Source organism: Topomyia yanbarensis, chromosome 3 (genome assembly GCF_030247195.1).
Source record: "Topomyia yanbarensis strain Yona2022 chromosome 3, ASM3024719v1, whole genome shotgun sequence".
NCBI lineage: Eukaryota > Metazoa > Arthropoda > Insecta > Diptera > Culicidae > Topomyia > Topomyia yanbarensis.
The window spans coordinates 169,781,589-169,806,124 of NC_080672.1; the positions used below are offsets into that span (position 1 = coordinate 169,781,589).

The window sequence follows — 24,536 nt, forward strand, 5'->3', positions numbered from 1 at the left end:
AACGAAAGATTTTTCCATTATATCAGATACTTTTTCTTCACGATAAATTCAAGAAAGCTAAAATTTTATGGGGAAATGATTCGTTTTGATTATTTTGTTTAACAAATTTCATAAATAAAATTGTTGTGGATTGACTGATGTAATATGGACATCTCGCATATTTTAACCTAGTCAACCAATTTTTCGATATTAACTAAAATTGACAACATCAAACTTCGCTATGTATTTAAAACTATAAAAAAACAAGGGAAAGTAAAATAATCAAAATGAACTGTGAAAATATATTTTGCATAAAACTGTCGAACCCATGTTGAACCAATCTCAAATCAACGTTGAGCCAATGTAGGACTGTTGGACGGAATGTAGAACCAATGCCGGTGAAAACTGCAGTACAGCACTGTCGAGCGGATGCTGTGCAATTGATCTGGACCAGGCTAGAAATCCTTATCCCCAATAAACGCCTGAGTGCCAGCGATAAACTGTTCCGTCTCTTGCTAATAGGACGTCAAAGGTCATACAGCAACATATATCGACTAACGACTTGGCTATTAAGATAAGAGGATTTAATTGCGGAACTGCAACCGAATTTTCATTTAAACTTTGAACTTAAACAAGCTTTGAAACTAAATCAGTTCATAGGATATGTTTTTATCGTAATACCAAAACATGGATACAAACTACACGCTCATTTTCGCATAAAAATCTGCAAGAATACTCCCAATTTGGTAAGAAGTTAGCAACTGCGAACAAAATTGTCAAAAGGAAGATCGACTGAAAACGTTTCTGTGGAGCTGCCTTTTTATTTGATTATTTATTTATTTATTCTTATTTTTCATCTGAGCTGTGTTTGTCTAGAGTATTGGATATTTTTTGTGAGTAAAAGATATTATGAAAACTTGAACACGCTGAGAGCAAGCAAGTTGCGATTACACCACTTGGATGAGCACCCGCTGCATGCTATGCAATGTGCATATCAGCGGGGGAATTCTACTAGCACCCTGTTACACTATGTTGTCTACAACATTGGAATGATTTTTTTGGAAAAGCAATCAAGTTTAAGAGTTTTTCTTAATATTGACAACGTGCCCTTCAATCCATTTTGGAACCAGCACAAAGTCATGGAATACCTTCATATATCACGAACTGGATACACGCAATGCTTAACAACCGACATCTGTGCTCATCATTAAGACAAGTAGAGATAATGTCCTGTCATCACTTCTATGAAACCTTGTCGCCGATGGCTTGTTGAAGAATATATTAGTTGTGGAATTAGCGTTTTGACCATGTCTTTTCAGAATCCGAATAACTTAGTGACAGGACTAAGAAGAAACTGAAGAAGAAGCAGTTGTGTCTTCATGTTATATCCGTTAATCCAAATTAAACATCAATGGTGCTTTTCACGTAGCGAGGAACTACATCCGGAGCTCGCCCGTGGCAGTTCTTTGACGCTGAAATTATTGTCGCAGATCAAGTTAAGTACGATGGGGTAATTTTTGACTCAAAACTTGATTAGACAATGCACATCGGTTTCAGTATCGATAAAACTTGCATAGCCTTCGGTCAATGTAGCTGAACTTTCGGCAAATCCGGGGGACTCAAGCCCGAGTACATTCAGTGGATCTACACAACACTTGTGAGACCAATACTGGCATACGGGTAACTTGTTTGGTGGCATAATGAAGAAGTTGTGACAATCTAATCAAAGTCAAAGTAAAACCATCTTCAGAAGATGGTCTTGATGGCGATGACTGGTGCATTCTCGACAACACCTACTGCTACTCTAGAGGTACTCTTGAACATTAAACCTCTATATGTGTTTCTGAAACAAGAAGCACTTTCTTGTGCATACCGTCTTAAGGTTTTTGGGCTCTGGAACAGTAACCCAATAGATCGTACAACTAGCCACAGAAGACTGTGGCCCCAATTGTTTACCTGGGACGAGTTTATACTTACTCCCATTGACCTTACGCTCACAGTGTCTATTTAAAACTTTCAATGCGAGAGTTCCTCCCCACGAGGAATGGCTGTCTAGCTGGATGGAGCGACAACTTGAAGAATATGTAGTTTTTTATATGGACGGTTCTTTGTTGGAGGGCCGAGTCGGTGCTAATGTCTATTGTCGTGAAATGAGATTAAAGCAATCGCTTGATAGATACTGTACCGTATTCCAAGCAAAAATCTTCGTGATTCCGTGTGGCGTATAATCGGCACTTTGCTTTGACAGTCAAGCTGCCCTGAAAGCACTTAGTTCGGCAGATTCGAGATCGAAAATAGTAATTGCATGTCGAACTCAAATCGAAGAACTTGGCATTACCAATGCTATCTACCTTCTATGGGTATCTGGTTATTCCGGTATTACTGGACGGCGAGTTGACTAGTGCAGGCGCTGCGATTGATTTCGATTGTACAGAACCAGTTCTACCGCTGTCGATGAATTGGATAAAGCACAAAATTCGCTGTTGAGCTGCATATGAACATGCTAACCATTGGCGTAGTTTGCAAACTAGCGTTCGAACAAAGTATTTTCTACCGGATGCGAGCAAACTCAATTATCACATGACTACTATTCAGCGTTCTGAGTATTATTCGTTTGATCTTTGTGAATCCGATTGTTGGTTGTTTGCCGATTGGTTCACCATTCATAGATAAACCTATGTACAGAGAGCTGAAACTCAAGGACATTCTATTGTTCCTAATCGAGTATGGTAAAGAACTATAGTTTAAGCCGTATTTGAATGAATGAATGAAAGCCTGTTATCTTAATATCCCCTCGGGCTGTTGCTTTATCCGCTCATCGAGAAGTTTCTTTTATTCCATTGGGAGTGAAGAATACTTCCATGTTGTCTATGTTCTCTGTGTCGTTATTTTCTTTATCCCTTACCCCAATTTTCCTATCATGAAATGGTGAAAAGACAAATCACGACAAGGCACAAATTTCCGATCAACATGGGAAATTAGGTGATACGGGCTGCTGAAGAGAAGAAGCTACAGTAGAATAGACGAACCACTGAGATTGATCAACAAAGTATCCAAATTCAAATGTGGGGTATTACACGGAAAATTCATTATTTCCTCAAAGACACATCGTAATATTTATCCGACAGTGTAAGAGTAACCTTAAATTTACTACTTGACATTTCTCCTGCGCAAATCCAATCGCAAGATAGAGCTGATAACTGAAGCGAGTATTATTCCAAAATGAATAGAGCAGAAATACATCTTTGTTAATGCACACTGTTAAAATACCTTTAGCATATTTCCTACGCAAAGTGAACATATAATTGGTCAACCCCCTATTAGATTTCTATTCAAATATTCTAACCTATAATATATTCACTATATCCACTCTATCGACTAAATTGAAAACACGGTATGAACTAAATTCAGTTGGTTTAGCTTTAGTTAATCGGACTCAAATCAAAATGAAACGAGTTAAACCATCGAAACTCCAACAGCAAGCACGCCCACGCAGTCTGTCGACTGTTCCGATTATTTACGCTAAATCAGTACCACGCATAGAGGGCAATTACACTTTAGCAGTGTTGTAGTATGTAGTAGTCAGACTGTCCTGCCATAAAAAGGGGATCTGGCGATTCAACCTGATAACGGCCCACATGTGACCAATTTGGGAATGCGACCACCGCGCCGCGCCCATTCGAACCAGCATACAAAATATCGTCCCTAATAGCACCCGAGGCCACCGAGCGAGGGGGAATGCGAAATCAAACAATACAATGCAATCACTTCATCTTGATTCAGTCGGTGTTGGGCAGCGGAGAAAGTCCGGTTCAATTTCGAAAAGGGCTTTTAAATTTGCAGCCGATCCCCCGGAACAAATGTTGCGTAGAAATTGCACTAGTGACTTCACTCAACGGAACCAGGCGGACAAAGTTTGTCCGATTTGATTCCATTTTTCCTTGGACGTATTTTGGAAGCATCTCCCCGATTCCTTCTACCACCATCTATTTTACGGAAGGGAGAGGATTAAGAAAAGGCGATCAATGATGCTGGAATTGATTGCTTTTCATTGCTTTTCTTCCGCCCCGATGGTTACTCCGACCAGTTCGGTTTTCCCCATCTGGGAATCAAAAATGGTAGAGGCAGGTAGTGCTTTTTCCAGCAAGGGTCATCAGGATACACAACAGTGACTATACCATGGTAAATAGGATTAGGAAGGATCTGATAATTGATATCGAAGTATTTATATTCACCCCTCTTTGCCTATTGGACAGTGTCAGTGTCTTGACTGGCAAGGTTTGTGACAGAAAGACATCATCAAAAATTAAGGCAACGGATCAATATTTCAAGTAGCCGCATCAGTTTAGTGATAAAGCATGATAAACGGTAAAGTTTACTTGAATGTTTCACAATTCATTCGAGGCAGCGAAAATTGTTGCAAAAACATCACTTCAACGCGTAATGTCAATTTAAAATCATCAAATTGATTGATCAATCCCAGTCTCTAATTGAAATTTCACAAAACGGTCCGTAACTGACAGAGGCTTTACACGGATTTGACACGACCGTAATTGAATCTCGTTCCGTAAATTTACATCGGCCGAATCTCGGAAGGTCGGTCAAATAGCAATTTAATCTTCGATTAAGCAAATGTTATTCCTGTGGCCTTCCCCGCGGCGTCTCGATACCGCCAAGCAATATCATACCAACATTATCTCGGTCTTAAAGGTTGTAATCTTGGTTAAAGTGATACCAAACAAACATCGAAAATAGGATCACGATAACAATGGAGCGCAGACTGTACAAGTCAATGTGAATGACATTAAGAAATCAGAAAACACCCCATTTGGCGGATTCATCCTCATTCGTGCTATTGGATCGCAGGGGGAAGTTGTTTATGCGCGAGGATTTATTTGCTCAGTCTGTCGGTGCTGATTGCCGCCGCTGACTGATGTGTGTACGCACAGTTGAACTTCGGGAAGCTTCGGGGATGAAGTTGAGCTGTGGGCTACCCGACTGAATACAAGAACTGTGTAGGAGGAGGGTGCAGAATATTTGCACAAAGAATTATGCCTAGAGCATCCTCCTCGAAGCCGGGCGGAAGGTCAAATCAATTAAAGCCAAAGTGCACACACAGGCGAGTAATCTGATCCTGATGTATAACTGCACTTAACAGGATTTCAATTATCAACAGTAGTGATTCATAGCTCCCTCTCCCGGTTTGGGAAACCGTTGCGGCGTGGTTGCAAATCAGTGCGGAATTAAAGTAAATACAAGGCTACTCCCATTCCCCCTGAGGCGTTCCATTCCAACCTTTCGATGTTTGCACGACCGGAGGAACAAAATGTATCAAATTCCAGCTCACTTAACTCATTCAACATTCGGATTGATCCGCACTTTCGTCGCAAATCCATAACTCATTCGATGTTAAATATTTTGACACTCCGTTCTTCCCCTCTGCTGTCGAACAGCATAATAATGGGTTACAAATGTGTAGCGACAATTTGTTGGTGAAATTAATCACAAAAATTCCCACCAACTTGCCGCATGCTGCGTTTGACCGCCACCGATTGACGTGTTATTATACCCAACCAACGACAGCGATGCTATTTCACCCCTTTCTCGACTGCTAGGTGCTTCTTGCTGGGATCGCTCCGTTATCGGAATTGCGCGCTTCTTTTGGACTAACTTTACCTGCTCAAGCAACATCGAGCTAGGTAGGGTGATGTACCGATTAAAAACCCAAAATGCGTTATTTCGTGCCCTCGTCTATAATCCATAAAATGTGCATCAATCTATTTCGATATGCTGAAACTGAGTTCTACGAACAAATACGAGAGAAAAAACTGGAGTCAAAATATCAACTACTCTTGGAGTGGAAAACGAATCTTCATATATATTGTCACACTGATTTGAAACATATGCATTTTTGCGAGAATACGTTTTCAATAGGATGCACAAATTTTGAAATTCATACCTTCTGGGCTCTTTGAAACTAACTGCTGTGCTAGTTTACGAGCGTCTTCAACATTAGTATGTGATAACCACCTTTAGAATCTAGGATTCGATTTCGAGGGTTTCAAGAAACTTGGAAAGTTCCCAAAAATTTTACATAGATTCGACGAGATTTTCCACATACCTTGTCGAAAGAGCATGTCAAATCCTTCAAGTTACCCTTTAAAATCATTTGAAATAGTGAAAGTTCCGACCCATGGTGGTAAAGCGTGTTACGAACAAAAGTTGCTCAAATAAGAACTCATGTAAATTTATAATCATCAATTAAATAACTATGAAATATAAAAAAAAATATTCATCTAGAATTCCGGTAAACCGAATCCGAATTACCGAGTCATTCGTTTAACTCCTGCCGTCAGATTCTGTCCAGTCACCTCGTCCACTCAGTCCTTGCCCTTACCACTCCATGTTTTTATCGCCAAAACAGCACAATTGTGCCAGGATAGCTGAAGTTCCGTTCACATAAGTTTCCTGGTTGATGACCCGGTTGTAATAATGTCGCTTTTCAAACCACAGGTACAGACAGCATGATAAATCAGATATTTTCGACTAACCTCGACAGTTTCATATGCTTAACCTGCGGAAATCGTGTAAATGGCTCACTGAAGGAGCAACCGCTTAATCTGGTTCTTCATGTCATGCAGCACAGAAGTCAAAAAGCGCGTCGCTTGCGAACAGCATACAAACAAAAGGCACAGTAAAGTTCCGTTGCGCCCAAATGAGTGAACTACAAAATAAATGTCGCCCATTATGGGAGAACACATTCGTGATTGATTTTTCGCAGACCCGCAACTATGCAACTCGCAATAGTGTTATCATGCGGTTATTGCTCTGGGCAGCAGGTTACCGAGAATTTATGATAGATCTTTCGTTTATTGAATTAATTTTGAAATGCTCGGTTTATAAAAAAGCAATTTCAGCTCCAGACAGTCAACAGTCGAGAGTGTTGCTTATGTTTAATTGAATCAAACGGAAGGTGAGCGATTTCATTATTCCTTGCTCCTTAATTTTGGCGAAAAGAAATGCGCTTACTTTTAGTGACTCGAGTCTTTCGTCGATTTATCTATGTAGTTAAAGGTTTCGTAATACACGCGTTACTTATCGTGTATCATTTTTAGAATGACAATTGTGTATTGGCTTCTTTCTCGGTGCACGATTGGTTCGTATGTTAAAAATATTCGCGCGCATTGTTAGGCTATCTAAGGCACATTTTAAATGAATATGACAATATAACATTTGTTCTTCGTGCTGATATGACTGCCGAAAATTGAAACCAGATTGAGAAATCTTCTTGCGAACTGTCAATTCTCAACCTTCATACATAATTCAAAAGTCATCATTCACGCCGACTGGACCATGCGTATTCCCTACACGCATTAAATAATCCAGTGAATTAGTTTCCCAGTTACTCAAAGACATTTTTCCAATGATATCGCTTCTTTAATTCTTTGTCCCTAAACTCCTGTGCCAGTCAGATCAATCATTTTAAAACCATCCGTATGGAATATTGTACCCTGAGGAAGCACTGGGCCCCTACATCTCATATCCGACGATCCATTATGTGGACTTTATGTGAGATGTCGAAGTTTGGTTTAGCCTCCGTTTTATCTTGAACTATAGTCAGGAAAGCGTTTAGTTTGAGTTCCGTCATTATACTCAGGTGATCATTTAAATCCCCATCAAAAAGTGGTTTACCCCTTAGCACTCTCAGAGAGCCACGTCCCGCCTCCCCCATAACATGATTGTGCAATGACGGTAGATGAATAGATAGAGAGGTAGGCTAGGCTCTGAATTTTAGCTAGTTAGTTTGCATGATCTTTTATTTAACTCTGGGCCACCATGCAAGGGAGGTATAAGTTAATCGTGGTGTGTTAATGGTCGTGTAGAGCCTGTAAGCCAAGTTTTCCTAAAAAAAATCGTGTGGTGAAAATACGTCCGACAATACTTATCCCTACCGGACCATCCAACCCAAATCAGTCTAAAATGTGACATATAGTCAACGAACATTGCTTACACATTACGTTTGTCGGCAACAACTTGATTGCCTCTCAGAAACATCCATCGAGCAGCCTAAATTTCAGGGTTTTGTAAAGAAAACCATAACTTTTCCTTGGAATCCCAATGAACAATAAACCAAATTGCTTATTGCTGCAAGCAATAAGGTTTTATGCTAAATCTGTTATCCGATGTTTGTCTTAAGTCATTCTTCGAAGACAACCAGACTATGCTAAAGCTAAACCTATAACCTTTGAAACTGCGGCGCAGAAAATATGAAGTTGTTTTAATCTCTCATCCGAGCACCCTTTAGTTCCTCGGTGAAAAGATTTTTCACTAGTCGGACCTGAAAGCGCTCCTCGTTCATGGGCACATGGTCTTCGAGCTTTCAATAGCTTTTGCTGCAACAGTGAATGTCAAGTGGGTTCCTTTGTTTTCAGATACACCTGGCATCTCACAAGGAAGCAATCTCGGGCCACATATCTTCCAACTTTACTTCAACGATGTGAATTTCAGACTGAAAAGACCACGCTTAATGACCTAAAAATCTTCATTATTAACAGAAAGCACATTTCATGCACAAATAATTCAATATCTTCAGCAATTGGTGTCTCTTTTATCGTCGACTACAATAGGGATTGTTTATTCCTCGAGAGTGTTCCGTAAAGAATCTTGGAGTGCTGTTAGATTCTAAACTTACTTATATGTAATTGTAACGAAACCTGGTCATCGTCTTACATACTGGCTGATCATTCACAGATATTTAACGGCTAAAAAGTTTATACTATTCCCTAGACCGGACATCTCTGGAATATTGTTCGGGAGTTTGGAACCAGCGAACGAATCGCAAATTCATACGATTTGCTCTGAGGCAGCTTCCTTATCGCGAATTTTTGCGTTGCCAATTAATTTAGCTCGACATCCTGCAGAGATACTGGCCCCAATTGTTCCCAATGTGTTGTCAGTATGGATCGATTCACCAGCTTTAATCGAACAAGCTGGCATGCAAGTTAAAACAAGGGCATTACGCAATAATATTCTCCTGAGAACACACACCTCTTCGGCGTTTTAATCACACAGCAACAGAGCATTACCACGAAGTTTTAATCATATTTATTAGACGTCTATTTGAGCTGATGTATGTGTTAAGGACGATGTTTCTGATATTTTAAGAGTGTTTAGATTAAGATATCATTATTGTGAATGTTTGTCGCCTCTCTTATTACATTACAGTGGTTTAAACCCGTAAATTGCTGATACACTGATAGAATATATTCGTAAATCACTACGAATAAGTTTCGTACAGACAATCTTCATATAATATACCAATTTTTCGTATATATGATGAAACATTCGTAGTTCTATTAAAACACTTTTATTTTTTATTACGAATTTCTCGTAAGAACGACGAAGCGACTTTCGTTGGGTTATTACGAACCGGCTACATTAGGCAAACGAATTGTTCGCTGCTATATACGAAAGTCTTTATGATATTTACGAGCACAATTCGTCAAACCGTCCACGTCAATAGAGCTTCAATTAAGCTTGAGTATGGTGTCCTTGTTGCTATATGTCAGATAATTGTTGATCATCATGACGGTCTCGTTCTGACTATTTAGTATCCGTATCCGTGTCCGCCGGATTCAGGAAGATTTTCTGAACCTCTTTCGCTTCCAGTTGATCCAGAATCCGAAGCAGTACGGATTTGGTCGGATTCAGTTAAGCCATCACGAACTGTTCGTTGGTTTTGTATGAATAAGTTTGAGTTTTTCTCTCTTCCGGTATAATTGACAAAGAAACCGAGTTCGTTCCATATTATGCGGAGCAATGCCAAAATAAAATGCTTTCAAAACTTCCCTAAGATGAACGAAATGAATTCGTGCGATCAACAAAATCGTTCGTCATCTACACAAATATTTATTAAAATAAACGAATAATTTCGTTTGATTCACGAAAAATAAAGTCGTTATCAACGAGAACACTCTGCAATGTACACTAAATAAGTAAAATTTACGAAAACTTTCGGTTATCAAGTGGCCATTCAGTTTTTGAAATGAACGAAACCCACTATTTGCAATGCACGAAAATACTTCGTTGCAGAAAACGACGAATCAACTCATGCATTGCACGATCAATTTCATTATATTTATGAATTTATATTTTGAGTGTAGGCTTTGTTTTGGGGGAAGCAAAAAGTAGGGGTCTAGATCGTTCTCTCTTGGAAAATTCAAAAACTTGTCGTCTTGAAATACGCCAACTACAAGTATATTCTTCTAATTATTATGCTATATTACAGCTTTACGCGCGAAGATCGCAGTACCTATAACTTAGTAAGTCAAGGATTGTTATTTTGAAATTTCTTTATCTAGATTAAACACACAAGCTTGTTTTCATCCTAAATTATTTTGCAGACTATCACAATATCGAAACAGTGGATTGAAAAAAATCAAAAGTAAATAAGTGACTAAATAAATAAATTAATTAAACGTACCATTGTTAAAGTCATTACCTATTGTGCTCAAAATATGAAAAGAAAACCCATAAACATTGTCCTGAAAGGCTCGTCAACCTCCATAAATCACTTTTATCAAAACAAATAAAATAAATAGCCCAATTGACACTGCTACCCATTAGAAAATTGTTCCCAAATGTGGCGTACTCTTCTCTGCTAGGCATCAGCCGTCGCGTTGGTCGCTCCGACACCCTTCACAACTGTTTGTCCGGTAGCGAAAAATGCTGCCACCGTAAAATACCGTCTCCGCTTCGCACCCTCGCCCTTTCCCAGACCAGACAGTTCTCACTTTCAAGTGCAACACCATGTGTCATCCCAAGTCGTTTGTGCCACGTGCCACGATTATCCCACGTGCGTCATACATCCGGATAGTTGTCCCAAATGCACCACGACGACTCAATTGCATTGCTTAACTGTCATTATTGTTGTCATTGTCGTCGCAAGACGCACGTCCTCTATTCGTTATGGTAATCTTTTGTTATGATTATTAGTTCCACAAAGCGACCACCAGACGACCAGCAGGCACTGATTCAGTCAGCTAAACCGCGGTAGCTTCAATTTTACGACAAATTGGAACGGAATTGGTCCCAGGGAGCTGATTGGGAAGGGTCCGGTCAATGATCGTTGTGTTACAAATTTTATGAAATCGCAATGTTTTCTTATTGGAGTTTCTTTTTTATTTAGGGGTTTCTTCTGTGGAACTACTTTCAATCAATTCAGGTTTTTGTAGTCAATTGACAAGCCATATTTTTTCGCAGAGCAAAACTATACAATTAAATTAATTGTATTCTTCTTCTAATAGCAGTAAACAGTTGATCGTACTAATCGCGTACACGCAGAAAAAATTAGCATATTTAAAACAAAAATATGTGTTATTGAATCCAATCATTTATTGTTTATCACTTTAACAAACAAACTTATTGGTTTGAAAATATTTTTTTATTAGAACAACAACAAATTTTTGCTTTCAATAAATACATTTTTAGTATCAATAATTTTCTTTTAATTTCAATAAAATAATTATTGAAAAACGGAACGATAATTTTGTTTTATTGAAACAATAAATAAATTTTATTGAATTCAATAAATAATTTTATTGTCTCCCGACCAATAATTTAATTTATTGAATTTAATGCATAAATTTATTGACCCTACAAATCTTTTTTCTGCGTGTAGGCATTGAAATACAGTACATTATTGTCGTCAATGTAAAATAAATCATCGCAGGAAATCAAAAACTCTAGAAAAAGTATGCCCAATTCGAAGCTTTTGTTATTTAATCCACAAATGCGCAATGTAAGCAAGAGTGTGAGACGATTTTTACAAAATTAAAAAAAAATATTTGCCGAATATCCAAACATAATATTCGCGAGATAATCACTTTAAAAAAGCGCTTCCTAGTTGTTGACTGCTGTGTGTCCAATTGTATCAAAGTGTAATGCAATTTGACAGTTTCGTAACGTGCACAAAATATCGTAACATAAGTTTTTTTTTTCGTGTAATCATAGCGGGCAGCTCCTTCAATTACGTAATTGTGAAAAATGAGAAATTATGTTTATGAAACATAATAAAAAGTTTTTTGTTGACAATGGCGGTTACTGAAAAGTTGCTTAATGAACATCGTCATTTCTTATTGCAACTAATAGCCAAGCGCTGAACGTTATGTTTTTTTAGTAAAGCTTCAATTCAAAAACAAGAATGTGAAAAACAGGTTACTCAATTAATGGACTGTCAAGTGTATGTTCGCTAACGGCCTTCCCGGCAATAAAATACACAATAATATTAGCTCCACGGGACGTTCCTGTACTTCGTTATCAAATTGCTCAATTAGGGAATTAGCTCCGAATGGGTCCGCCGTGTTCGAAGTTTCGCATAAAGCATTGGATCGTTAATAATATATTAACCTGCCCTTAAAGCTGTCATCATCAGAGGACCTGGTGATCGAGCTTGGACAGGTGGCGAGAGACAATTACAAATTAATTATTAATGAAAATGTGCAGTGCAAAAAGCTTTTAGTACAACACGGTTTTGCTGGGTCTGAATGGACGACGGTAGCTTTTTTTGTTAAGGACACTTTGAATTCATACAAACTAAAGAATAAGCGACAAAGCAAATGATGAATAAGTGTCAAGTTATTGAATGATGTCTTGTTAATGAGTACAATGGGCATCTGGTACGGTTGATGGTTTTGAGATAATGTAGATAATGTTTACCTGAACGAAGGGTGAAAAGTGATCTGTAAATTAAAAGCAGACATTTATTCCAATCAATTGATGATTTCAATTCCCATCTACATTATACGAACAATTAGAGGAGTGGTGAACACATCCAGCTAATAACTAAGAGAACACCGGCTCGAATTCTGCTTGAGAGCATATTTTTGGTCAGTATTTTTTGCAAGCTATAGTGTCACACTTGGGCTCTCTAGCTTCAAATGGTACTTAGACAGCAAAACAAGAAAAAAGTAAGTCAAATTTGTTTGATCGAAGCCGATTTTTCCAGCGTCGGCCGCTCAATTCATGGCACGAAACGAATATAAATATTCAAAGACTCGGGTCACGGTTCGCGCGAATTCTGACACGAAACGTTATTGTGAAGGCACATTTTCATAAATTTTATGGTGCCACTATTGCTATAAATTGCGCCAGTGCCAGAGTATCACCGGTGATATCGCTATAAAACAGAATGTATGCAAGCTGTCAAACATATAACTCGATTCTTGGTGTAACCCTTTTTTTTGCTTCGATCATGTATGTCATGCATCTATTATAGGCCTACGCAAAATATTCTTACTTTTATTCAACGTATATAATATTCTAGTACAAAAGAACTGTTCACTTAGCAGTGCGATTGAGTTCGCACAACACATTTTAAAAGTGCCTTTAAAATAGGTGTCAAATGAACAAATATCATAGTTAGTTGATGGCAGATCGAATACCGAATTACAGCAATGTTGCAATGTACAGCCGATAAACTGGCCTCATCTGGAACCTGTACCGAACGCCCAGCAAGGTTAACAGTTTACGCATCGAATCGTCGCCACTATGGGGAGGCATGTGGCCAAAAATCGAAAATTGCATCAACTCCAATTCAAACCAATTCTATACTGAATGTTTATATATACTCTAGCTAAGAAATTCCCAGAGTATCTCAGAAATATATTTGACTTAACTGAGTATATGGGTGTCCAAAGATAAAAATTTTGAAAAATAGAAATATCACGTGCGTTTTTTCAACTGTTCGTATCTTTGCTGAATTTTGAGTGAAACATATGTTCTTATATGCCATTTTAAAGCTAAGAATGCCAGCTTTGTGATTATATTATTGAAAATGCAAATATATTGCATTGGTATGGAGTTATATGAAAAATAACGATTCAAAGTCCTGAAATATCCACAAATTGGATCCGGGAAAAAAAGTCCCCCAATGTCCCCCGGAATTCTCGATGGGGGATGCAAGGATAATGCATCTTCTAACTTATAGCGAAGATTTTAGTTGCCCGAATTTGCCCCAAACTGAGAACGCATCACTTGAAGTTTTAAAGGTAGTCTAAACTAGTCGACCAGAAAAGGATACTTCAGTACATGTTTCGGTCGAGTGCTTCATATTCCACAACGAAATGAGCGTGGACTACAATTTTGTTGAAAAGATAATTCATCTGACTACATTTTTGCTATTCAACATTACTGTGTAGCAATAAATGGTACTGAGTTGTACTGGAATTTCCAACTTACCATTAACACGATCAATGTAACCAAATATTTGAAATTTTTAAATAGCATGATTTGTAAATTCAAAAAATGTTCATGCTTATAATAATGAGCCCCGGAATCGCCAAAAGCAGGTTTTGCGACCAAGAAATTTTTTATGGCCACTCGTAATATAAAAAATGCATTTCAAGACCTATTCTGATAGTTTAACTATTTCGTTTTCGTGATATTGGTTTATATAGGATTCATTATACTATATCTCCGGAACAAGAGCTCCAAATGAAACAACAATTAATCGCAAACTATAAATATGAAGAAGATATATTGGCATAGCAATCAACTGAAAGAGCGACATTTCTTTTAAAGCTCATTGGTCATTTCAACATTGAAATAATCACTAAATTGCCTATGCACTTCAAACTACTTTCTATTTACTTCTTTGTAATAAATAAATTGAAATATTTTTGTCTCTTTTGCGACATGCATTCTTTCTCCGTTACTATTGGTTTGAGGGTTAGAAAGCACATGTTATCTGAGTTTTTCCTTTTTTTTCGCTTTTTGAGTTTTTTGAAACACTTCGAAGCCAAAGTCCCATTTTCGCAAAAAAAAACTACTAACATTTTTTGTAAAAATAGTTGTAATAATAATTTTGTCGAAAGGTCTTGTAGTTACCTGGAGAATTATGTGAAGAAGAACTGTGAAAAATTTCGAAACGATTGGCCCAGTAGATTTTGAGTTATGATGCACACCGCATTTTTTCGAGGTGCCTTCGAAAATTCACTGTCACTTGACCAATGAAAATTTAAAAAAATATTGTTCAAATACTGCATCATTATATGGAAAGTGATGGAATTGACTAAAACTCTCTGTGCCTCTTTTTTATTTGTTTAAAAAAAATTACCTTGAATACCTTACACCAACCCCCCACATCTCTCCCCCTCCTCCTCCCCCTTAAGGTTTTTAAACCTGGATACGTCCATTATGAGTTTCGTTCATTATTACAGCTCAAACAAGCTTTTCGCGAAAGAATATGAGACAAACATTTTTTGGCCACCTGTTTGTATGGAACCTTCCCATAGTGCGTCGGCCCTTCCACAACGCTCGGGACGGTTCACCTCCTTTCGCGCGTATTCGATTTTCGCCCAATCATTCATCGCAGTCGCCTACTGCGCCTTTGATGTGCAATCATCGACTTTGGCAGCAGCGAACGGGTTAAACCGCACACACGCCATTTCGAATTATCATTTATTCATGATGACAGCCGACAAGTTTGGTGCGTTTGCTTTCAATTTACATACGAAAAGAGGCAAAACATAAAAAGCTCATAAAAATCGAGTTTTGGTTGAATTCTTCTGTTATTTTTATGAGTTTGAGGGCGCCCATCATTTCGTGCATTCGTCGAGGTGCTGAAAGAAACACTCGAATCCTGGCTTCCACGGATCGTGCGATGATTCCACTTCCGGCCACGTGGCCCCGCAATTTATCATCCCACACCAAGGAGCATCAGCATTCAATTAGTAAGTGGCAGGATTTGAACCGAGATTCATCGCTGCGTAGATACTGTAACAAAACTGCACATTCACGATTGTTTGCAAACTTTCGAGAAAAGAAAACCTCCTCTGAATCACAACAAAACGACCGAGTCATCGTGTGTTGTGAATAATCTAAAGTAACAGCATAAATTATTTACTAAATGTAAACATATCTTCGATCGGGAGACAGACAGATACATTACAACAACTATTTCAATTTGTTTGGCATGAATCACCACCCTTATCTCTACTTAGAAAATTTTAGCATTTCAAGGGTTGCGCCGGAGGCACCCCTCTGTACCGGTTTCGCATATTCTCGTTCACCCTAGGCAATCGGCATGGGAAATCGATCATTAGCACCCTTCGCCAAAGGGTAAACTTCCTAATGACTGGTTTTCGAAACAGAACTCATATCACGAGATACATTCTAATTTGTGTGCGACCACTTAGAAGGAAAGGGGTGGTAATTTTTGGTGATTTGTAGCTTGTTGGCACATTGTCGGGTATTTTGGTTTTTCTCGGTTAAATTAGTCCCCCATCAGAATATGCACACTTCGATCCGTGGTGTAACAGTTCCTAAAAAATTTCTCTCAAGTGGGTCTTTCCCTCTTTCCAGCTGTTCCGCTTTCCGACAATCGCTTATGGGCCAGCGAAGTTCGGACGGCGATAAGCTAAGTCCGAGCTCCGTTAGCTCCTCCCGAGGTCCAGCTGGATTGGACCACCGAACGAATAGCATATCAAACCTGGACGATGACGACAAGCTGTTGGATGTCGTAGGACCACCACAGAGCCCACTCCTCTCACTCAGCCAGCAGATGCAACATCATGCAGGTAATGTTACTCGCACGCAGCCATTGGCGTGGTTGATTTCTTGATTCTAATCGAATATTTCGTTTATTTTCTCCCCGACCCGAACACAGGTTGGTTCAACTTTGAAGACGTGCAACGGGCGGAGGAAGCGATGCGACGGCGGCTTCAGTCCGATGAGAACGAGCGCGACGGAAGTGATTCCAACTGCTCGGACAGTGTTTCAGGAAGCACAGGTGCCTTTCGTCCGACCTCGGGCAGTCCAAAAGAGTCGTCGAGTAGCGCCGGTACGTCATATCCTTCGCCGAACATCTCCGTCGGGCCACCAATCCACCCGCCTCCACACTTGTTACCGTATCTGTACCCGCCGGGGCTATACCCGCCGCATCATTTGTCGCTCCTGCACAATCATGCCGCAGCTGCTGCAATGAACCCCAGCCTACTGTTCAACGCCCAACTTGCCCTGGCGGCACAGCATCCGGCCTTTTTCGGTCATTACTCTGGTCACTCACCATCCTCGCCACTGCACAGTCTCAAAGGTCACCGTTTTTCACCGTACAGTTTACCCGGATCCGGGCTAGGATCGGCATTTGATGCCGTCACGCCCGGTTCAAACTCCGGTGGCCCACGAAGTCTTAGCAGTAGTCCACATCCACGAGCTGCCTCAAATTCACCGCCAACCAGGCCAATTTCAGTATCTCCGACACCCACACAGAATCCGACATCTCCTGCCTCGGCGGAAGCAGGATCTACTGCCACTACCACCGCAGCCGTCCCTCAACCTCCACCATCAGCAATGGTCACCACCATGCCTTCCAACTCACCGTCCGAGTTGAAAAGCATAGAAAAAATGGTCAACGGTCTGGAAGTGCAGCACAACATCAACGGTAATGTGGAGAACAGCAAACTGCAACAGCTCGCCGGGCACGACCAGTGACGACTCCTGGACTGTCCGGCGGGTGACAGTAGTTTGAAGCTCGACCAGGACATGTGACAGTTGGCAATAAGCTCTAGCAAGATATTCAGCGCAATATGAATGAATCTCTTGTACACGGCGTGGCCACTCGGTGAACATCGGGTCCTCTTCTCCACCGCCGGAGGGTTTCGAATGAGAATGTTAGCAGAACCTGTTATTTAGATGAATTACTGTGCAAATATTTATGATTAAAGCTAGTGTGTCGAAACGCGATCAATGGTAGAGGAATCACAAGTCAAACCTCTGGAATTTTGTGTAAAGTTAGCTAAATCAATCCTTAGAAGGACTAAAAAATTTCGCATTATTTTTAACAAAGCAAAAGTTCAATTTTAATCGCTTCGCATTGATTGTATTGTAAATAGACAGACCGTACTCGGGAAACGCCCAGGAGGCCCGTTGAAGGAAGTATTAAGCTGCGATCATCAGGAATAATTTCGTTGAGGGTAGAAGTTCGCGATTCACTACAAAATGGGATGAAAATGGGAATAACATTTACCAAAGAGTCGATTAACTATTGTAAATATTATCGTTGTACAGAACAGGGTGAGGAGCCGGCTGGGAAGCCGATCTTCGCCTAATGGCTAATCGGTAGACTGATTCTCTAGGCATAACCTAATTTGCGTGGGAACGAGGGGAAACATGGAATTGAAATAAATGCAAACATTATCCTATTGGATATTCTGGTGTTAAGCGAAACGGATTTTCGTCTTCGGTAGGCCAAGTGTCATAGAAAAAAAACTAGACTTTGTAGAAATGATTTATAATCAGGATTTAGAAGGTAAGCTTTAGTTTCAGAAAAATATTTGTCCGTTGAAGTATCTTATAAAAGGTTCCAAGGCAGATTGAATTTTACACAGAAAAATTAAAAATGAGATATATTATTAACCCTTGATTTCTAGAACAAGCCAAAAAATTTCTAAGCGTTGCTAAATTTTTGCTCCAAACCACATGATCCCGATTTTCAGATACTTACTCACAACATGTTTCTTGATTGAGGATTCTAAAAGACTATTTAAATTCGACTGGTGGCTCCCGATAGAAAGCTAAATGTCAAAACAGGATGGCATCTCTAGTTTTTTCATTTCCGTTATAAATTCCATAAAAACGATATTTTTCACTGGGAATTGACGTAATATTGTATGTTTAAGCCTTGTGAAAACAAACTAAAATCGCTTCGGTAAAAAACACTGCCTCTGAGGTCCAATCAAATTGAATCACTTTTCTTCCATGAGAGAATTGAAAACCCACATACATTCGATCTTCTTATCTTCTAATAATAAGTTCCTTAATTATTACTAAAAAATAAAAGCCGAACCGTTAGACCCCTTACCATTTTAAAAGTTTTGAGAATATTTAGCTACCGTGAATCTCAAATGTTCAATCAACTACAAACTAACTGAGACTTGCGCCAGAAAACCCTGCTCATTGCAACCAGCGAACCAGTTTACCGACCAGCCTGATCCAGCAAATTACATCTCATTGTGTACATTTTGTACAGTCATTATAGCCTATTTTAAAAATTACAAAAAAATACTAACAGCATTTGAAAATCAAGTGACGATTGACCTTTTCTCAGAAACAAACTAACATATATAGTTAAACTTGACAAAGTAAGAAAAGCTAAACAAAACATCATACGAATTATAAATTTCAACACTTAAAACCACAAAAAGCAAGTACTATAGTAGAATTGAATCATTTTAAAAAGCATGAAGAAGAGAAAAAAGGAATGTAAAGTTAATTCTGTAAAAAAACAAGGTGCAGAGAGGAAGAAACAAACCTAGACTCGGAAGGCCCGCAGAACAAAACTATACAAAACACACAAAAAAGCTCGCTGAAAGCGAGTGCCCCAACCATGGAAATGAACTAGTGTAAAACTGTTTTAAACAAATTTCGCTTCCCACTAAGTTATTTATTTTGTTTTGTATACCTACTTTTCTGTGCACTTTTGTGCGTCGCTCGGGTTGTATACACGAAGGAAAGCAAACAACAACCACAATAACAACCGCAGAACCCCTCAGCTCCTGTGTTATTTAATTTAGGTTAATTTCTCATTTCGCAGCGTCCTCAATTTTAGCATGTAGTATTGTAAACAGAAAACAAGTGTAAAACGCAAGCAACTAATCGCAGGAAATGTAAACATTAGTTAAGATAGCAGCAATTAATCGGATGAATCAGAATATGATTTAAATTAATGCTACTGAACAAGAAAGTGTGATAATTTATTGAGTAATAGTTTTCCTTTTTTATAATTGATACCCATCATCCGCAGAGACTAAGTTCCCAGGAAAAACGATCCTCCTGTTTTGTTACGAGCAATATTACGATTAGAGTATCCGTTTCTAGGCAACCCAAACTTTGATTTGAAATATAGAAAACAAACACAGCATGCGCTGATCAAAACGAACAGTGGAGAGTTGTGTGCAGTTCACAGTCTTACAATCACCACCACGAGACGCAAGCAAGCAAGAACAAATCTAGACTATTTTTGTAAGTCGTAAAAGAGCAATAATTGAAAAGTAAATATATGACAAAACTATTTTAAGAAATAAATTAAAAAATATTATAATTAAAATTTAAACTACTCCTGTGTTGTTATTGCGTCCGACTCGTGTGCAATTCCTATCCGAAAACAAAATTTAACAAGCGACATGATTAATGACCCGCTGCCGCTTGTCCCGCCGATCCGCGGGTGGTACTCTGAAATGTATCCCTCCGCGCGGACTCGGAGAACCGTGGAATGATCCGTGCGCTCCACTGCTGCCACTACCTGCCTTAATTTCGTAGAAAAACTAGCAATAAACCTGGCGCTTATCTCGCCGATCCATCAAACTAATTTCCTTTATAAACAACAAAATGCCTATCAAATGACTGCCGCGTCCTAGTGCTGCTCACTCACCGGTGGATTCCAGCTTGCGAACCCGCTGCCGACCGCTCCCAATACAACATGTATCAATATTCTTCCCCTCCAGGATGAAACCTACGCCTTTGGTTCGGTTCTGTTCCCGCCGAGTTTTGGTTAGGTTTTTTTTTATATTTCTCATTTGGTCGATCGTCTACCTTGCGTTTCGGGACACCCTGCTGAAGGACGCACATAAAAGAATTTAATAACCGCTTGCCCGTCTGCGGCAGACACCTGATCGGTAGCGTAACCGGCTGACGATGTGTTGGATCCTCTCTCCGAATTCAAGTTCGTCTTCAACAACGGCAGAGAAACTTGGGCAAAACGTACTTCCTCGAGAAAAACAACAGATGTATTGAAAACACAGCGAAATGTTTAATCGAACAATTATCCCAAAAATATGTATTATTTGTCTATGTAAAATTAGAGAAAAAATGGTCTGTCATCCCAATACCGTCTTTCCTGGGGCCAAGTGCTCCGCAATTTTGGGATATAAATTCATACTACTCCCTCTACTCTCAAGGCCCGAAATTGAGATGTTAAATTGAAAAGTTTCTACTGAAAAGATTTTATTTTTTTTGTTTATTTTAAAGCTGAATTGATTTGAATACCATAAAACATTGGTGACCTTGAAACGTCATGGAATACATCGATGTTGAAACCGCATGGGCCCACTTAAGCGGAGCTGTAATTAGAAAATTGATTCTTTTCATAGTTACGTTGGTTATGTTTTCCCGAAACAAATTTTTTGTAATTTGCAAATGGTAAAATTTAAGCAACAATTTATGTTTTTTTTTTTTAATTTTTAGGAAACTGGTTGTAAAATGAACACGTTAAACAAATTCATTATTTTCTAACTAATAAGTGATTGAGATACTACCAAATACAAATATGTTAAAATAAATAATTTGTATTTGATACTACAATCACCTTATATGTTTCTTGTGAGGCATGTTTTGTATATATTTGGTTAAAATACTTCGGCATAAACGAATTGTTTCAAACATTATTTTTGATTTCAAAACATGTCAAAAATGAGATATGTTTATACTGCCGTATGTCCCTTGTTCTATGGGATTCCCTATATACATGGGACAATTGTGCGTAGAACGGTAGTATAGCATAAGGGTAAAATGAACACTTTCTAGTGACCTGCAAAATGTCCTGTATGTATGCAATGCGTAGCGTTGAAAAACATTTTCCGAGCAATACTGATGTCCCAGCGGATCATGAGCATTGCATACACACAGGGCATTTTGTAGGCAAAAAAAACTTGTTACGAGAAAAATTAAATTTTTAAGACGTGATATCAACAAATTTACAATCCTGTGGCATCGAAAAACGTCTACTAACTTGGGGTTATCCATTAGGGTGGGACAAAAAATAGATTCCATCTCCGAGCAACTTTTTAGGTACCATTTGGGTCCTAGAACAACTTTGCAAATTCTTAGCTCGATCAGTGAAACTATATTTTTGCGCCCACTGTTCAAAGTTTACATGGGATTCTGTATGGGAAAGTTAACTTTTACAAAATAATTCCTCCAGGAGTCGCCCATTACTTCCAAAAAATAAATCGTTATGTGGTTTGTATAGGAAATTTAACAAAGAAAAAAAGTCTCGAAAACCACGAAACGATCTGATGCTTGAGAAAAAAGTTATTAAGCTGAAACCGATTGATGCTCTGACGATTGATAAAATATTCATTTTTTCTAGCACCACTGCTGTTGGTTGTCCAATTACACGCAATTTTGTTTTAATCCTCTCTTAACGTATCAAAATCGTTTATCTATACTATTTGGCCACTTCGCAAGGTTTTGAGGGATAAATTGAGACCTCTTTTGTACATAATAAGAGAAAGTTAAAAATTTTGTATATAATAAAACCGTCAGAAGCATCACTGCTATGAAAAGTGAAATTTTCATCAATCTTCAGGGCATCAATTGGTTTTTGCTTAATAACTTTTTCCACTAGCATCAGATCGTTTTGCAGTCTTCTAAACGTTGTTTCCTTGACAAATTTTCTATAAAAATCAGACATCTGTTTATTTTTAGGAGATAACGGGCGACTCTTGGAAGAATTAATTTGCAAAAGACAATTTTCCCATATAAAATCCCATGTAAACTTTAAATCGTGGGCGCAAAAATATAGTTTCACCGATCGATCTAAAAATTTTCAGAGTTGTTTTAGGAGCTAAATGGGACCCAAAAAGTTACTCGGAGCGAAATTTTATTTTTTTCATATAACCATGTCCCACTCTATTATCCATGGGTGATGAAGCTTTTAGGATCTGCTGAAAAATAGTAAAGATATAGCTACTTAAGGTTAGCGCTCCGATTAATTTTGAGGCTTGGTACTTAGAGTGGCAAGATGGCTCATATTGCCCCCAATGCTATCTGTTCATTTTATCTCTCAAGACATTTTATCTGCAAGAAGCTCAATTACTATGATATAACACCATTTTCAGAATAAAATTAAAATTCACCTCAAAAGATCTTAAGATGCCGAATTGAACATCAGCGACAAATATGAACGTGTTGGTGTTTATCATATTTATTTCACATTCAACAGCTTTTTATCAAAAGAAATGGTTTCAATATACTTTAAGTACTTGACAGGTTAGGTTTCTGTGAAGTTTGTTCTAAATTAAACAAACATTGACTTGATTTGGCTACCTGTTCATTTTACCCCCTGTTCATTTTACCCACAGTTCCCCTATTTCAAACCAATACTTTTTTGAAAAGTCTTATTCGGCAGATAAAAACACTACACGAAGGAAAATTTAGCATATTTACACCAAAAATATGTTTTATTGAATCCAATCATTTATTTTTTATCATTTTAACGATCAAAATTATTGGCTTGAAAATATTATTTAATAAAAACATTTTCAATAATTTTGTCTCCCGACCAATAATTTTATTTATTGAATTTAATCCATATTTTTATTGAACCTACACATCTTTTTCTGCGTGTACTTTCGAAAAACCACATTTAAAGATAAATTACGGTATATAACTTGTCAGAATGAAAACGAATGCGATTTTCACAAAATTCTTTCTTTTGTGTACTTTCAGGTACATCCCAAGTACCAGTTCTGGTTTTATAGCACACTATAAGCGCATTCTAAACATAGCCGTAGCAACCTAAGGAGTAAGGGGAAGCTTTTCCCCACTACGCGTTTGCCGCCAGACCACGTGTTTTACTCATAAATGAAATCGATACTGGAAAAAAGGAAAAAAAAACTTGTTTAAATCACCTAGGGGCCGTACACAAATGACGAAGCTTTTTTTCGACGATATTTGACCCCTCCCACCCTCCTCGTAGCATTTGGTCACAAAATTCTAACCTCCCCCTCGTAAATAACGTAGCATTTACCTACCCCCCCCCCTCATCCTGTGCAACACGACCGGAGGATGAAAAAAAATTACATATGTTTTACAATTATGTCGAATACATGTCCTTTCAAAATGTTTGTCAACATTTTCATTATAACACAAATTGCGTACAAAATAAGCTCATTTCATGACAAATATAGTGTTGATAGTTTTGTTTTGAATTTTATATGTCATAAGGAGCATGAAGAGAAGTTCTCTCAGTTCGAAATCCTGCAGCTGCCAATGATTCTAACAAGAATACGTTCATCTAAATTACTAATTTTTATTTAGTTGAATCCGAAGAGAAAATTTAATTCAGCTACCAAACTAAGTGTATTAGTTAGCAACATTAACTAACTAAAGCAGCAAATTAAATCCGCATACAAAATCTTTCCGTATTTTTGCAAACTTGTAATTCCACGAATCGTAAAATATACATCATGAAAAACCGCATGAAAAGTAACTTGTGTGAACTTAAATTTATTTCTCTTGGGAATGGAGGAACATTGAATTGTTTTCTCTAATCAATAGGTTTTGATGCCCGTCAAAAAATTTAAACTTAATGCTACGTCGCCCGACTACTAACCCTACCCTCCCCCTCGTCACACTTCGTCACAAATTTGGTATACCCTCCCTACCCCCCAAAATGCTACGTCATTTATGCATGGCCCCCTAGTGGTGCGATTGTACCTTTCTCATTTATCCAAACTATGATTCATTAGCTGGTTATGTTCAGTATAACTGTGAAAACG

At 38.4% G+C, this 24,536-nt stretch overlaps 1 protein-coding gene across 3 annotated transcripts in view; it reads left to right on the forward strand.

Moving 5' to 3' along the window:
* LOC131693245 (optomotor-blind protein) overlaps positions 1 to 20,092 on the forward strand; it is a 363,110-nt gene extending 343,018 nt beyond the window's left edge. For 2 of the 3 annotated variants that reach the window (XM_058980914.1, XM_058980916.1), the window contains 2 exons: positions 16,321 to 16,556; positions 16,646 to 20,092. In XM_058980914.1, the coding sequence (XP_058836897.1) occupies positions 16,321 to 16,556; positions 16,646 to 17,469 (1,060 nt within the window). In that variant the 3' untranslated portion in view covers positions 17,470 to 20,092. The remainder of the gene's footprint in view (positions 1 to 16,320; positions 16,557 to 16,645) is intronic. The other variant, XM_058980915.1, reaches the window with a different exon arrangement.
* Positions 20,093 to 24,536: the final 4,444 nt, after the last annotated feature.